This window comes from Aotus nancymaae, unplaced genomic scaffold, assembly GCF_030222135.1.
Source record: "Aotus nancymaae isolate 86718 unplaced genomic scaffold, 86718_ANA_hifiasm-v0.15.2.pri h1tg000019l, whole genome shotgun sequence".
In the NCBI taxonomy this organism is placed as follows: domain Eukaryota; kingdom Metazoa; phylum Chordata; class Mammalia; order Primates; family Aotidae; genus Aotus; species Aotus nancymaae.
The window spans coordinates 49,873,616-49,890,125 of record NW_026988431.1 but is presented as its reverse complement, the minus strand read 5'-3'; the positions used below and the strand labels follow the sequence as shown (position 1 = coordinate 49,890,125).

At 37.7% G+C, this 16,510-nt stretch overlaps 1 protein-coding gene across 1 annotated transcript in view; it reads right to left on the bottom strand.

Annotated features, from left to right (window-relative positions):
• Positions 1-16,510, bottom strand: part of LEKR1 (leucine, glutamate and lysine rich 1) — a 207,411-nt gene that overhangs the window by 9,797 nt on the left and 181,104 nt on the right. The window contains exons 11-12 of the mRNA XM_012447335.2: positions 14,545-14,709; positions 11,124-11,423 (exon numbers count right to left, since the gene is read on the bottom strand). Coding sequence (XP_012302758.2) covers positions 11,124-11,423; positions 14,545-14,709 — 465 coding nt within the window. The remainder of the gene's footprint in view (positions 1-11,123; positions 11,424-14,544; positions 14,710-16,510) is intronic.

Sequence of the window (16,510 nt, the reverse complement as noted above, 5' to 3'; positions counted from 1 at the left end):
TATTCTAATTTTATTATGTCCCAAGATTGAGAACTACTTTTTGGTAATTTACTTGCTGGTACTTTGGTTTCTCCATTCTCATAGATGGAATTATCAGAGAAGTATGTGCCATATTCTGTATACTGATGAAACATGCAAATATAATAAACGCTTATCCTAAAACTAAGCAAATCTCTCTTGCAAATAAACTTTGTACTTGCAAATACCATGTATTCCTAAAATTTAATCTTAGAGTTTACATAAATCCATCTTTGCTAGATTTGTTAAAAAACATTTTTTCTTTTTGTTTTTTGAAACAGGTTTCAGGTTGTCACCCAGGCTTGAGTACAGAAGCATGATCACGGCTCATTATAGCCTCAATCCTCTGGGCTCAAGCAATCCTTTTGTCTTAGCTTCCCAAGTAGCTAGGACTACAGGTGTGTGCCACGATGCCCAGCTCATTTTTGTATTTTTTGTAGAGACAGGGTCTCCCTATGTTTCCCAGGCTGGTCTTGAACTCCAAGGCTCAAGCGATCCTCCCGCCTTGGACTCCGGAATGGCTGGCATTATAGGTGTGAGCCACCACACCTGGCCTAACTTTCTTATGTAAATGGAGGTTCTTTCTTTCTTTCTTTAAAAAATACAGTTTACATTGGAAACGTATTTTCAAAACACCAAAATGTTACAAATAACCCATGATCCCAATATTTTTAAAAAGTAAAGAAATTTTAAAAAGTAAAGAAACCATAATCTCTTCCTACCCTTCAAGGGTAACCACTGTTACTAGTTTGGAGACAAATCCTTCCTTGATTTTTTGCTATCATCTTGGTAGCCCTATAGAGATACACACGTACTCTCCTTTGTTTTTTAAACAAATCAGATTCAAGATGCTAGGAGATGGTTAGGAAAACCAACATAAACAATAAAAACCGCTGTCGTAATGAAAGCCAGTACAGATAAAGCTATAGTCCTTTAGCCATTCTTTCGACATCCTAAAAGGTCTGAAAAGAAAAAAATGTTGTAGCTCATCACATTTAGTGATAAAATCTGAACTGATAGGAGACTAATTACAGTCTTTATCCTATTTCATGCAAACATTCAGATGTTTCACTGCAGAAGTATTAATGTCATTGCATGGGGAGGCTGCCCTGCATCTATGAGGACGTACTGTACTAACTTTCTAAAATTCAAAATAATTTTCTATCTGAGCCCAAAGTTCAGGACTGTGGCCCTGTCTAGATTGCATGTCTCTTTCTTTAAATTCTCTTTCTTTAGAATCCTTGATAGTGTTCTCTTCCGGTTTTCTTCCTACCTCACCAGAAGTTCCTTTTCTGTCACCATTGCTAGATTTCCCTCCTCTTCCAAGCCTCTAAAAGTTGGAGTACCTGTTCTCAACTGTTTCTCTATTACCTCATCCTCTGGGTGATCTCAATCAGTCCCAAGGGCTAAGTATCAGCTACATGTGGATGTCTCCAAAATCGACATCTCAATTGTATTTCTTTTCTGGCATTTCCCATCTCAGCACTCACTCAGAGCAAAATCTCTCAATTTTGCTGAGATTCCAAACTTTGGAGTTATTCTTGACTCCTCTTTATGGTTTCATATCATCCAATCCATCAGTGACTTCTATTGCCTTCATCCCTAAAATATATCTCCCATCTGGCCATTCCGTGTCACCTCCTTCACAGCCTTGCTCTTATTTTTGTCCCCTTCAACCTATTTTCTACATAGAAGTCAATTATCCTCTAAAAATAAGTCAGATCATATCAATTCCTTGTTCAAAATTCCTAGGTGGCTTTCTATCACACTTAGAAAAGTATCCAAAGTCCTTATTGTAGCCTAAAGGCTCCACGTGAACTGGTCCATTCAACCTTGCTTTCTACCACTCTCCTTGCTCACTAAGCTCCAGCAGTGCTTGCTGGCTTCCTTGTGGTTTCTTTTAGGTTCCCAGTATGCTCCTTGCTGCAGGGTCTTGACACTAAACTATTACCTCTGCCTGGAGTGTTCTTTCCCTGGAATGTTCTTTGCCTCATTATCTTCTCAGAGTCCTCTTTCCACCCCTCCTTCAGAAAGTATCCCTTTTATCCTGATTGATTTTTTTCTTAGCATCTATAAAAACAACAAAACTGTTTACCTGTTAAATGAATGCATAAATAAGCAACTGTAGTAGGAGCACAGGTGTATACCTAATCTTGCCTCTGGGATTTTGTGGCTTCATGGAGGGGTTCTCCTTGCGCTTAGACTTGAGGAATAAATAGAAATGTGCCAGGCACCTGTTACTAAAGTTTAAGCTAGGATCTGCTTTGTCTTAATTTTTTTATTTCTCATAATCTGGAAAAAAAAAATCTCATAAGGTTTATATTCTGTTGTGTTTGCTTTACTTGTAACTTTCCTGATTTTTCTTCTATATTCCTTGCTTAATCTTTATTCTTGTCTCTGCCACCTTCTCCACCAGGTCCCTTTTATAATTTATTCCTATTATTTTTAATTTTTTTAAATAAATGTATTACATATGGCTAAAAAGTAAAATAATACTATACAATTCACAATGAAAAAAGTATTTCTTCACATTTCCGAGTCCTGCTACCCAGGAATAACCATTTCCAAATCTTTAAACTATTTCTTCTGATAGTTACCCTCCATACTTCAAAATAACATCATTATACATCAATCTCTTTGTTTTTCAGTTTTGGCCATATCTACTGACTGCATGGAATGGAAAATGAGGGTTTAGCTTCCTATACCAGTTCCCAACAGATGCTGCTTCTCCTTCATCCTTATATTTCTGTCGCAATTTTTATTCTTCTTTATATGATTATAGTATATAAACATATGCACATCTGGGCCATGTAATGTACTATGATGACATTTTCTTCCTTGCACAACTTCCAACCAGAGTTATTGTCTCATTATTTATCTGCCTCATTTTCTGAGTGTTGATATTAATTTTTCACCAAACTTGCAGAAGTGTAAATATCCTCTCAACATGTTCAAACACCCCATGTAAGCTATCAGTTTCTTTTTGTTCTTGGAGACATACTTCTAAGAACTCTCCATTCTTCTGGTCTGGTTGTTCTTTAAATCTGATGCACTGCTGTAATCCTAGTATTTTTTCCCCACCATTATCCTGGGATTCCCTCCATCTCTCTTCTGTGTTGAAACCTTTATTTCCTCATTCCTATATTTTCTCCTTTATTACTGATTCCCTCATTGTGCTGTCATATATCCTCTAACAGCTTCCTGAAAAAGGTTGCCAGGGTAGTATCATTTTTGAGAACTCTTATGTCTGAAAATATCTGTATTTGATACTTGATGGATTGTTGTGGCAGGATATAGAATTCTAGGCTGGGCATGATTTTCCTTTGGAATTTGGAAGGCATTGTCTTTTACTTCTTATTTCCTCTAATTTTCTTTTCTTTTCTCCATCTCTTTGCTTTTTTTCTGCTTTCTAGATTTCACATCCTTACCATCTAACCCAAATATTTTTAAAAATTTCAGTCCTTATATTTTAATACTCACTCTTGTTCTTTTTTTCATAGCTTGCTATTTATATTTAATGAATACAGTATCATCTCTTTTTTCTCTAAGGATATTAATTATACTTTTTTGAAGCTCTCTTTTGCTCCCTGTATTGTTTTGTACTTTTTTCTGTGAAGTTCTTTTTTGCTTACTGTTTCTGTTCTTTACATTAGAGACGTTTCTCAAATAATTGGTGGTTTTATTGGCAGATATCCTTCTAAGTAAGTAGATCGAACACGGATATAGTCATTTCATTGGGATATCCCAACTGTCAGCGCCCAGGCTAGAGTGCAATGGTGTGATCTCAGCTCACTGCAACTTTCACCTTCAGGTTTCAAGTGATTCTCATGCCTCGGCCTCTAGAGTAGCTGGGATTACAGACGTATATCACCATACGCGGCTAATTTTTGTATTTTCAGCAGAGATGGGGTTTCACCATGTTGGCCATGCTGGTCTCAAACTCCTGGCCTCATGTGATCTGTCCGCCTAGACCTCTCAAAGTGCTGGGATTACAGGTGTGAGCCACTGCGCCAGGCTGGTCTTATCTTTTAGGCAGCTCATTTCTCCAGCTCATTTCTTCCAATGTTTTTTATGGCTATTGATACATAAGCCTAGTTACTTCTGTTCTGAAAAGTGAGAGCGCGAAGGGCATTGGGAGGTCTCCCTATTTAATATACATCTTGCTTTATCTCTTTTGTCCTCAGGTTCAGTGCCTTTCTCATTCAGTTTTGCTAGAGAGTAAACCCCTGCCATTCTGCCAGGATGGTAGGTAGGGGCTTCTTGGGAACTGGGAGAATATCTCTGAGGATCTGTTTTGCTCCTTTTATAATCTTTCAAACAGTCTTGTTTTCAACTCCACCCTTACATCCCTTTTTCAGAGGCATAGGCATACAGAGATATTGTGAGTTTGGTTCTAGACCAAAATAAAGCAAATATTGCAATAAAGAAAGTCGCATGAATTTTTTGGCTTCCCAGTGCATGTAAAAGTTGTGTTTACACCATACTGTATTTGATTAAGTGTGCAATAGCGTTATGTCTAAAAAATATACATACCTTAATTAAAAAATATTTTACTGCTAAAAAATTCTACAATCATCTGAGGCTTCAGTGAGTTGCATCTTTTGCTGGTGGTGGAGGGCCTTGCTTCAATGCTGATGGCTGCTGACTGATCAAGGTGAAAGTTGCTGAAGGTTGGGATGGTAGTGGCAATTTCTTAAAAGAAGACAATAGCAGGAGAATCACTTGAAGCTGGAAGGCAGAGGTTGCAGTGAACCGAGACTGAGCCACTGCACTACAGCCCGGGCAACAGAGTGAAACTGTCTCAACAAGCAATGAAAAAAAGACAACAGTGATGTTTGCCCATCAATGGACTCTTCCATTTATGAAATATTTCTCTGTAGCATATGATGTTTTACAGCATTTTGCATGAAGTAGAACTTCTTTCAAAATTGAAGTCAATCCTTTCAAACCCTGTCACTGCTTTATCAACCGATTTTATATAATGTTCTAAATGCCTTGTTGTCATTTCAATAATTGTCACAGCATCTTCACAGGAGTAGATTCCATTTCAAGAAATGGCTTTCTTTGCTCATCTATAAGAAGTAACTTTTTATACATCTAAGTTTGCAGCAGTTCAGCCACATCTTCAGACTCCATTTCTAATTCTAGTTCTCTTGCTATTTCTGCTACTTCCTCCACTGAAGTTTTAAACCCTCAAAGTCATCCATCAGAGCTGGAATCAACTTCTTCCAAACTTTTGTAATTATTGATATTTCATCCTCCTCCCATGAATCAGGAATGTTCTTAATGACATCTAGAATGGTGAATCCTGGCCAGAAGGTTTTGAATTTACTTAGCCCAGATCCATCAGAGGAATCACTAACTATGGCAGCTATCACCTTGTGAAATATGTTTCTTAAATAATAAGACTTGAATGCAAAACTGTTCCTTGATCCATGGGCTGCAGAATGGATGTTGTGTTTGCAGGCATGAAAACATTAATCCCCTTGTACATCTCCATCAGAGCTCTTGAGTGACCAGATGCATCGTCAATGAGAAGCAGTATTTTGAAAGGATTTTTTTTTTCTGAACAGTAGGTCTCAACAGGCTTCAAATATACAGTAAGCCATGCTGCAAAAGGATGTGCTGTCATCCAGACATTGTTCTCCCCCGTTATAAAGCATAGACAGAGTAGAGTAGATTTAGCATAACAATTAAGGGTCCTAAGATTTTGGGGATAGTAAATGAGCACTGGCTTCAACTTAAAGTCACTAGCTGAATTATCTCCTCACAAGAAAATTAGCCTGTCCTTTGAAGGCCAATTCTTAAAGTTTGGCTTCAAAGCTTCTCTGCTCCAGCTACGAAAGTCCTAGATGGTACCGTCTTCCAATAGAAGGTTGTTCCATCTACACTGAAAGTCTTTTGTTTAAAGTAGCCACCTCATAAATGATCTTAGCTAGGTCTGGATAACTTGCTGCAGCTTCTACATCAGCACTTGCTGTTTCACCTTGTACCTTTATGTTATGGAAATGGCTTCTTGTCTTGAACCTCATAAACCTACCACTGCTAGCTTCCTACTCTTCTTCTGCAGCTTCCTCATCTCTTTCAGTCTTCATAAAATTGGAGAGAGTTAGGGTCTTGCTCTGGATTAGGCTTCGGCTTAGGGGAATATTATGACTGGTTTGATCTTCTACCTAGACCACTTAAACTTTCTTCATATCACAAGAAGTCTGTTTCATTTTCTTACTATTCATGTATTCATTGAGGTAGCACTTTTATTTCCTTCCAGAACTTTCCCTAGCATTCATAACTTGGCTAACTGGCACAAGAGGCTCAGCTTCTGGCTTATCTCAACTTTGATACACTTTCCCTTGTTAAGCTTAATCATTTCTGCCTTTTGACTTAAAGTGAGAGATGTGTAATTCTTCCTTTCACTTGAATGCTAAAGAGCCATTGTAGGGTTGTTAACGGGCCTAATTTCAACACTGTTGTGTCTCAGCAAATAGGGAGGCCCGAGGAAAAGAAGAGAGACAGGGGACTGGCCAGTCAGTGGATTAGTCAGAATACACACATTTATCTATTAAGTTTGCTGTCTTATATAGTCACCATTCTTGGCACCCCCAAACAACTCTTAATAGTAACATCAAAGACACTGGTTACCTGGCCATAACAGATATAATAATAATGAAAAAGTTTAAAATATTGCAAGAATTACCAAACTATGACACAAAGACATAAAGTGAGCACATGCAGTTGAAAAAATGACACCGACAGAGTTTCTCGACAGAGCGGTTGCCACAAACCTTCAATTTGTAAAAGAACACACACAATATCTGTGAAGCACAATAAAGCAACATGCAATAAAACAAGTTATGCCTGCATCTAGTTTCCCCAGTTCCTAAGTCTCTCTCCAGTGTTGTCACATTAGATTTTCTCCACAAGGGATCCTCCCATCCCTAATCCTCGCAGGCGTTAAGTTTCAATATTCTACAGTCTGATAAGTCAGTTATCTCTTAGATATTTGCTTTCCATTTTTCTAAGCTTTGGTCAGCATCTTTTTTATCGAGTGCTAACTCCTCTCCTGTTCTCTTTGTCCTAATGGATTTAATCACTTTTTATTAATTTATTGCCATTTGGAATGAAATGGAGATAAACACAGGTATTCAATTCACCATGTTTAACCAAGAACATTATTTTCTATTTTTGAGTATCACTTATTTTCATTGTATGATTACAAGAACTGTAGAATTTAAAACTTCTGCTCTTTTTGCTCCCTTATGTGTGGTCTTAAAACAACAAAAATATTGAACTGTCTGTACTGATTTTTCTTTAGTAACTGTGAGCTGTTTATTTTAATTTACCACATTCTTCCTCTGGATCACAACAAGGTCTCTAACAGTGGGGTCACACTGTCTTGACTGTACTCACATGGAGACAGCAGGAAGGAAAACGGGCATCAGGAGGCACATGACCTATTTTGACTTGGTTTTATTGATAAGTGTTATTCTCTAACATAGGAATTCTCTCTCTCTTTCTCTCTTTTCCTCCCTCCTTTCCTCCCTCCTTGTATCTTTTCAGGGATTCTTTGTTCACATTTACATTTCTGGCACAGTTTTATTTTCCATTTTCTCCCTGTTTATTGACCTGCACCCTTTGCTGCTCTGCTTTGTGACCCTTGCTGTTTCTGGGGATGCTCTTCAATAATCCCTGCTCCACTTAGGAAGGCCCATTTTGCCCTTCAGAGGCTTTGGCTTTCCTCTTATCCTTGAGAACTTTCTTCATACAATTAAAAACAAAGTCCATCCATTATTTGGCCTCTTGAAAGAGAATGGGGCTTTCCTCCTCTTAATTAGCCTCCTTATTAGACCATTAATTTATTTTTATTCTAACAGGAATTTGTTTTCCACTTAAATGCAGCTTTGTTTCTCCAGAATCTGAGAAATTTCAAGTGTCTGGAATGTATGATCAAAAAAAGTGGTGCTTTTCACTTTACGTGCTATGGCCTCTATTCTTTCTGGCTCATAAATTATATCCCTTTTATTGGCTCGTTTCCTATTTTTATAAGCACATTTTGGACTCTGGCATGCTTAGCCAGAGAAGCAGCCTTAATTATTTACCCTTACAGTTCAGTTCTAATTAGTTAACTTTGAGATGATATTTTGGTAACTTCTAGTGGAAAATCTAGTCTGCCCTCCCTGCTCCCACAAAAAGTGATTGTCCCCCTAAGTATACCCTTAAGTGGTTTCTTTACCTTTGGGATGATCCTTTTCTCCTCTCTAGCAATGATCTGTGATCATTCACATACCAACCCAATGTCTTATGTCTTTCAGTCCACACTTTTTAAAAAAGCTTTATTCCTAAGTGGCTTCTTTTAACAACTAATGAGCAGGAAGGGTTCCAGATGCAGCTCCTTTTGTCTGATGAAGAAATCCACTCTTCACTTTAAGTTTATATTCTCTTCCTAAAATCACCTCCGGAAGCCCTGTGATTGGAAGCCTTTAAAGTGCCCCTTAATGATCTTATCCTCCTGACATTCACATCTTTGTGCAATGATTTCACCTTGAGTGTGGGTTGGACTTATTGATTAATATGTAATGAATGGAATAAAGCAGAAGCACTGAGATGTCTCTTCTCGGATTAGGTTGCGAAAAGACTGTGGCTTCTGTCTTGGCACCTTCTCTCTCATTCTCACTCACTTGCTTGCCCTGAGGAAAGTCAGCTGACACACTGAGCTGTTCTATGGAGAGGTCCACATGGGAGAAACTGAGGGAAGCCTCTGACCAAATGCATCCTGCCAACAACCATATAAGTAAGCCTGAAAGCCAATCTCATCCTAGTTGAGCCTCTAGATGAGCCTGCAGCCCAGTGGACACCCTGACACAAACCTCAGGAGAGAACTTGAGCCTCTAACCCAGAGACCCACAGAAGTTATGAGATAATAAATGTTTGTTGTTTGAAATTGCTAAACTTGAGGATAATTTGTAAGGTAGAAATAGATAACTTATACAGGCTCATAAGGCAAATATTCCAGCTTTAAGTCTATGCTTTTTATATGATAAATTTCTGTTTAGATCATTCTTTCCTTTGGATATTAATTTAATTACTCATGCAAAGTTTTCTTTAAATTCTTCTTTGAGAGCAGCAAGTGGCAGCTGTCAGTCTTATTCATAATTACAACACCAGTACCTACCTAATATGTGCCTGGCACCCAGATAGATGCTGTTATGGGGTATGGAAGTTTGTTAACTCCAAATCTCATGTTGAAATGTAATCCTCAGTGTTGGAGGTGGGGCCTAGTGGGAGGTGTTTGAATCATGGCAGCAGATCTCTCATGAATGGCTTAGCATCATCCCCTTGTTGATGAATTAGTTCTTGCTGTATTAGTTCATGCAAGATCTGGTTGTTTAAAAGAATGTGGCACCTCCCCGCTCCTCTCTCGCTCACCATGTGATCCACTGGCTTCTCCTTCACCTTTCGCCATGATTGTAAGCTTCCTAAGGTCCTCACCAGAAATAGAGGGAGGCATTATGCTTCCTGTTCAGCCCGCAGAACGATGAGCCAACTACACCTCTTTTCTTTATAAATTACCAAGTCTCATATATTACTTTACAATAAAGCAAGAACAGAGTAACACAGATGCTAATATACGTTTACTGAATTTGACCCTTCTGTCTTTTTCTACTTGTCCTAGTTTATAAGTTACTCCTCATTCTCTATATTGTCATTTCTTTTGTGATTGCAGAGTTAGAAAACCTGCCAGTCTAGTTGCCTCAACCTTTCTGTCCTTTACCCTGCTTCCCTCCTCTAGAGATTCACTACTGCTGTCTCATTTGAGGCAAATCAGCATCACCTCTTTCTTTCTCGGGGTTTCTCCAATGGAGCTGAGTCCACACGTGCTCTCTCATCTTACTGCTGCCTGAACTGGGGGTACTGCTTCCTTTATTGGGAGGACGGTGCTGCTGCGTAACAAGAGACACTCAATCATCTTTTTGCCTTAATTCTAATACTAAAAGAAAATTGAAGCCTGGAGATGTTAACTGCCAAGTCTGTGGTTACTGTGAAATACAGAAGCAGAATAATAACTAGGTTTCCCAAAAAAGGAAACATCATATCATAGAGATTCAAATTTGAATCTTAGCTCCACCAAGCTGCCTGACCTTACGGAAAATATTCAGCCTTCTTCAGCCACTTCCTCATTTGTAACATGTAAATAATTTCTACTTATAGAGTTGTCTTAGGCATTATTCTTGATTTAGTATTCAGTCTATTCCATATTTTATCTTATATTTATAACTTCTTTGTAATAGGTTCACTTCATAATTACAATGATGACATAAACTCTATTTGGCTGATAATTTAAATATAGCAAGAACATGGCATATTTAATTGTTAATAATCAATATTGTATTAGCACTTTCCTTTTATGTCTTTATTAATGCCAATAAAACCAACAAAAATATTACTTCTTACCAACATTCAGAATCTTCTTCCATTTGCCTTTATTTGCTATACTGTCATCAAAGGGATGAAATATTATAATATGATATGATATGATATTGGTGATTAGAAAACAGATGAATTGTTCCACTATTTCTAAACTGCTTAGTTTTCAAATCAAAATAAGTCTTCCAGTTTGAATGAAAAACATCACTGAAATAATCATGCATACATAAGAAAGAAAACTGACACATGTGTATTAAGTTTACATTGACAAGAAGGTAAAAACCGAAGGTAAAATTGTATTTAAAAGACATAGTCTACTTTTTTATAAATGTAAGCAGCAAGTGCTCTAAAAGTTTCTTTGGCAAAGATTTAATGTTAAAACAAATAAGACATAAATACATAAAGATTCCTAGTCTTAGAGGTTTAAAATAGTTATTTGCAAGAAAGAACTGGGTGCTGAAGAAACTTTAGAGATTGTGTAGTTTAAGGGAAAGCCAGGTCTGGAGAAGATAAATGACTGCCTGGAGTTAAGGACAGAACACCAGGATGTGATTTCAGGTCAGACTAACGTCCAGGACAGGACGCTTTCCATGAAACTAAGTTGCCTTTCATGTTTTTGTTTGTTTGTTGAAAGAACATGTGCTCTTTGATTAATTGCAAAGGTACCACCATCTGCTTCCTACCTCTTCCTGGGACTGGTTAAATTGCTCTATCAGTTGTGTTTGAGCCAGCATTACTCTTTCCAGTTCATCTGACTTCTGTTTCATTTCCTTCCTCAAGTCTTCTGAAACTGAATCATTACTGTCAATTTCCTTCTTCAAGCGAGATTCAAATTCTGCAACCAAATTTTTCAGGTTTTCAATTTCTTTTTCCTTTGACTCAGATTCTTCAGTGTACCTAATATGGGACTCATGAAGTTTGTCTTGAAGAGCGGTCACTTCCTGCCTTAGATCTCTTGTAGCGCCTGTGATTAAGTCAGATATCTGTAAGATAAATCTCATATTAGCCTGTAGGCAATAGCTTCTAGGTTACCATAGAATTCTTATGGTTTTTAAGAGGTTTATTCTCATTAATCAGTGTACTTGCTTGATCAGATGAAAACAAATCCATGACATGCAGGCCTTCAAGATTTTCTTTTTAAAAGTTAAGACTAAAACATTTATTTTTCTACTTAAAATAGTATCCCATTAATCACTTCGGCACTCTTGGAAATATATAAATTTCTGTGACTATATTAAGCTACAAAAGATAGCACAAGTCTTTTTTTTTTTTTTTTTTTTTTTTGAGACAGAGTCTTGCTCTGTTGCCAAGGCTGGAACGCAGTGGTATAGTGGTGTAATCATGGCTCTCAGCAGTCTTGACCTCCTGGGCTCAAATGATCCTCCCACCTCAGGCTCTCCAGTAGCTGGATCACAGACTCATGCCACCACACCTGGCTAATTTTTTATTTTTTGTAGAGATCGTGTCTCTCGATGTTGCCCAGGCTGGTCTTAAACTCCTGGGCTCAAGTAATCCTCCTGCCACAGCCTCCCAAAGTACTGGGATTGTAGGTGTGAGCCACTGTGCCCAGCCCGAGCTCATCTTGACAAGTAGATCAGGGCCTGTCTGGACCTAATTAGGTTGGCTTTGGGATCTCAAAATGCCTGATTTTTGGGTAATGCAAGGAGGAGAGCACTAGAGTTATACTCTACTCAAGTTTTCCTTTGACATTATTTTTTTTTCTTGTATATAATGGCTGGAGGAACTCTAGATACTAGGCCTTCCAGAACAGTACTGCCCAACAGAACTTTCTGTGGCAAAATATTCTATGCTATCCAATATGGTAGCCACAAGCCACATGTGGCTATTGACAGTGGCATGCTGGTAAATGTTTACCAACTGACTTTCAAAAAAAAAAAAGCAAGATTTGTATCTAATTTCCATTGTGTAAATACTCTAACCATAGCTCTCAAAAAACAGTATTGACTCTTGAGCACCTGATATATGACTAATGTGACTGAGGAACTGATTTTAAGTTTTATTTAATTTTAATTAATTTAGTGGAAACTTTTGTAGCCACACATGACTACCATAATGAACATCGCAGTTGTAGAAAACACCTGAATACCCTGAAAATGTACTGCTTCTCAAGGTGGTACCTCTAGATAAACGAAATAACTTGGAGAAGCTTTAGAAGGGAAAAGACTGCTTGTTTTCTTTCTGCTTAAAAAACAAAACAATGAAACAGGGAAGAGCAGAACTGCTTCTAATGAAATATATCCTTATTACTTATGCTGCAATTATTGTCATGTTATAAATATTAGCACAAGAAACTAGCCCACGAAGAATCTGGAAAACATTCATAGACCAAGGCTCCAAGGACTTTGTGAACTATTACATAAAAAGAGTTATGTATCCACAATTTGTTTCAAATGTTAAATTTACAGAAAGAATAACTTGTGTTAGAAATCTCTTCACCACAATTCATAATTTTATAAATTAATATTCTATTATCTTCAATTAATCCAGGAGGGAAGAAGGTCACTGTCGGGTCTGCACAGTTGTTTCCATCACCCAGAGGATTGCTGACACTGAAATAAAGCAAGTTATCCTTGGGAGAGGAGGTTCACATAACCACAAATATATATATATTTTTAAGGCAGTCAACATTTAAAAATCAGGAGTTTTCACTTACAAAATGTGGATTTATGACTTCTCTTGAGCAACTGTAACATCTGGCAAGTTCCAGCCTGCCTGGCTGCATTCTCCTGCTGATGCGATCCTGAGCCACCCAGGGCTGCAAGAGCAGTCAGAGGGAAAGGAGGCAGAAAGGCAGAGACTCAGTGGAGCCTGGGGCATGAGGATCCAGCAAGCAAGAGGTGAGAACCCCCTAGGGGAGGGAGAACCTTAAGGGGAGCCAAGGCTCTAATAAGTTTATGGCATATGCTCCATTGTTCCAATAGAATTTCACTTATAAAACACAAATTCAAAGATAAAATCACTAAGAATTTCTTTTTCCTTTTAGAGAAGGGGTCTCACTCTGTTGCCCAGTCTGGAGTGCAGTGGTGTGATCATGGCTCACAGAAGCCTTCAACTCCTGGATTCAAGTGAACCTCCTGTGTCAGCCTTCCAAGTAGCCATGACTACAGGTATGAACCATCACACTAGGCCAATTAATTTTTTTTTTTTTTAAATAGAGACAGAGTCTTGCTATGTCGCCTAGGCTGGTCTTGAATGTCTGGCTTCAAGTGATCCTCTTGCCTGGACTTCTCAAAGTGCTAAGATTATAGGCATGAGCCACCATGCCTGGCTAGCTTATTAAGAATTTCAAGGTAGTATCTGCAGAGCATTAAATACAAAGCATGAGGCATTTCTGAGTGTAGGACCATGTGCTACTGCACTGGTTGTACACATACAGCTGGTGCTGCCTGTTGTTTACAATGGACTGCTGAAATGGATGTACCACACCTCCCGTATAGAAATGTAGAGGCCATTAGGTCTTGTCTGATGCTTAATTAACACAGACTCTTAATGCATTTATTCAAAATGTTATTTCCCCACTATGTCTTGATTAATACACATACACACATGCACACACATACACACTTTACACTCAAGTCCTATAAAAACAGAAAAACCTTAACAAGACCTTTTATACTTAGAACATACTGTTTAAGGAATTTAGGGAGGTGTGATAACATTTTAAAAATATTTCTCTTCATTCAGAAATGTTGAGAATGAAAAATAGTTGCAATTAAAGGCTTTAGTTGTGGGGAAAATTTTAATTATGTAAAACACCTCATTATCTTTTAATGTTGGATATTTGAGGTGTTGAAATATCTAGCCATACTAATTTTTAGTCATATAATTTATGCTGTTTAAAAAGTAAGTTTATTCCAGTAGAAAAAAATCATATGTAGCAGGATTACATGCTTGTATAACTTATCTCAGTTATCCATTCTGGGGAATTAGCCAAATCACCTTACCTGCATGGCTAAAACCAAGACACAGTGACCATGAGTGAAAGGTACTGGAGTTGTAAATACTGTAGTGTTCTAAGGAGGAAATGAACAACAGCTGCAGTTTCAAATCTATTAAATAATGATAAATGTCATAATTACGGACCTTCATTTGTAATTCCTCTTGTTCTTTCTTATACTTTTGGATTGTATCTTGATGTTTTTCTTTTTCAATATCAAGTTTCAGTTTTGCTTCTTCCTTAAGGAGAAGAGCTTGCTCTTCAAATTCAACCAAGTGTTGGGCCCTTTCCTTGGCAAGTTCTGCTTCAATCTAAAAATGGCATTTGAAACACATGTAAAACCATTTTACCTTAAGATAAGTACATTAAGCTTATTTTCAAACTCTAAGTTTTAAAATGTTCTGACATTAAATTTTTAATTAAACTACTTTTAAAATTCTAGTGTTAAAAAAAATGTGACTTAGAACTTGGGCCAGAAAAATTGACCTTCTGTCAAATATTTCAACACCTTCTAAGACCTGAAAAATTAGTAGAAAAGTTAGAACTATATGACAGTTTTCAGAAATACTAAAAGCTTAGTTATTTGCTCATTTATACTGTAAACTCAGTTCTTGCCAGCAACTCAGAAAATTTAAAGTTTTTGTTTTTAAGCAGATTTTGAGGGCCTTAGACTAAAATCTGCTCAAATCTCAGAGGAAACACAAAGCACAAATGTTGATTTTTCAAATGGCCCTTTCTTGATGGAGGTCATAGAAGGTTTTGGAATCAAAGATTGTCATTTTAATGTGACTAAAGTGGGAAGGATGATTAAAGGAAAAGAGTCAGTGATGCCCACACAGATGGTTTCCAACTTAGAATGGTTCGACTTACGATTTTTCAACTTTATAATGGTGTGAAAGCAATATGCATTTTCAGTAGAGACTGTACTTCAAATTTTGAATTCTGATCTTTTCCTGGGCCACTGATACACAGTACGATACTTTCTTGGAATGTTAGGCGTATCAGTGGGCCGCAGCTCCCAGTCAGCCATGTGATCATGAGGACAAACAACTGATCCTCTACACTGTATGTACTGTGTTGCTAGTGTTTTTAGATACTGTGTTTTCACATTCCATCATGTCTACCATGTCTACAGAGTATCCATTTTTGACTTACAATACCTTCAGTTTATGATGGGTTTATCAGGATGTAACCCCATTGAAAGGTGAAGAACATTTGTATCCATATTTTGACTCAGATAGAATCATAATGCTAGAAGGGACTTTAGAAATCCCCTAACTCAATTTCTCATGTTTCTATGAATTGTAGAAAGAATAAGCAAGGACTCTGGATGCAGATGGAGTTGAGTTTAAATCCTGGCTCTTAATGCTGGCTCTGCTACTTGCTAACTGAGTGATCTTAAGTTAGTGTCTGTGACCCTTCCTTTTAGGATTATAACTAGTTCCCTTAGGGGTTCTTACGATGATTAAAGGAGGCAAAGCTTTTGTGTAAAGCTCTAACACAAGTAGGAATTTAATAGTGGAGATTACTTCCACACCCTGACCCTTCAGTCTCTACTACTGACTCCATACTAAATGAGTGGCTGCTGGGTGCCTCACACCTCCAGAAACCGTAATTCACTCCTTCCCCAGAAGGCATTTCCATTTTCAGACTCTACTAAGCATTAGGCAGTTTTTCCTGCAGTTGAGTCAACATCTCTCTCCATGCGGTTTTAAACCATTGGTTTTGGCTCTACCTACTGAAACAACAAAGAGAACAAATCTGTGAGTACTGGTCATTTACTCCTGGGAGTTCATCTACAGAGATTAAAGAAGGGAATCCCAGAGACAGGCTGGCTCTAGATTTACATTGTGCCATGATAATGAACTCTAAAAGAGGGTAACACCAGGTAAACTGGGAGAAAAACTCACACCTAATTGTGACTGTGATTTAGGCCAACAAGACAAGGAAAGAGATCAACCTAAATTTCTCAAGGGAACAATGAAACCAGGCTACAAAGACACAAATTTTGCTAAGAAAGTTACAGGAAACCCTTTACATTAAATAAAATACTAGATGGAAGACTAGCCCCAGTCGTGGGGTCAATAGGTTCTATTGTACTGTGTATAAGAC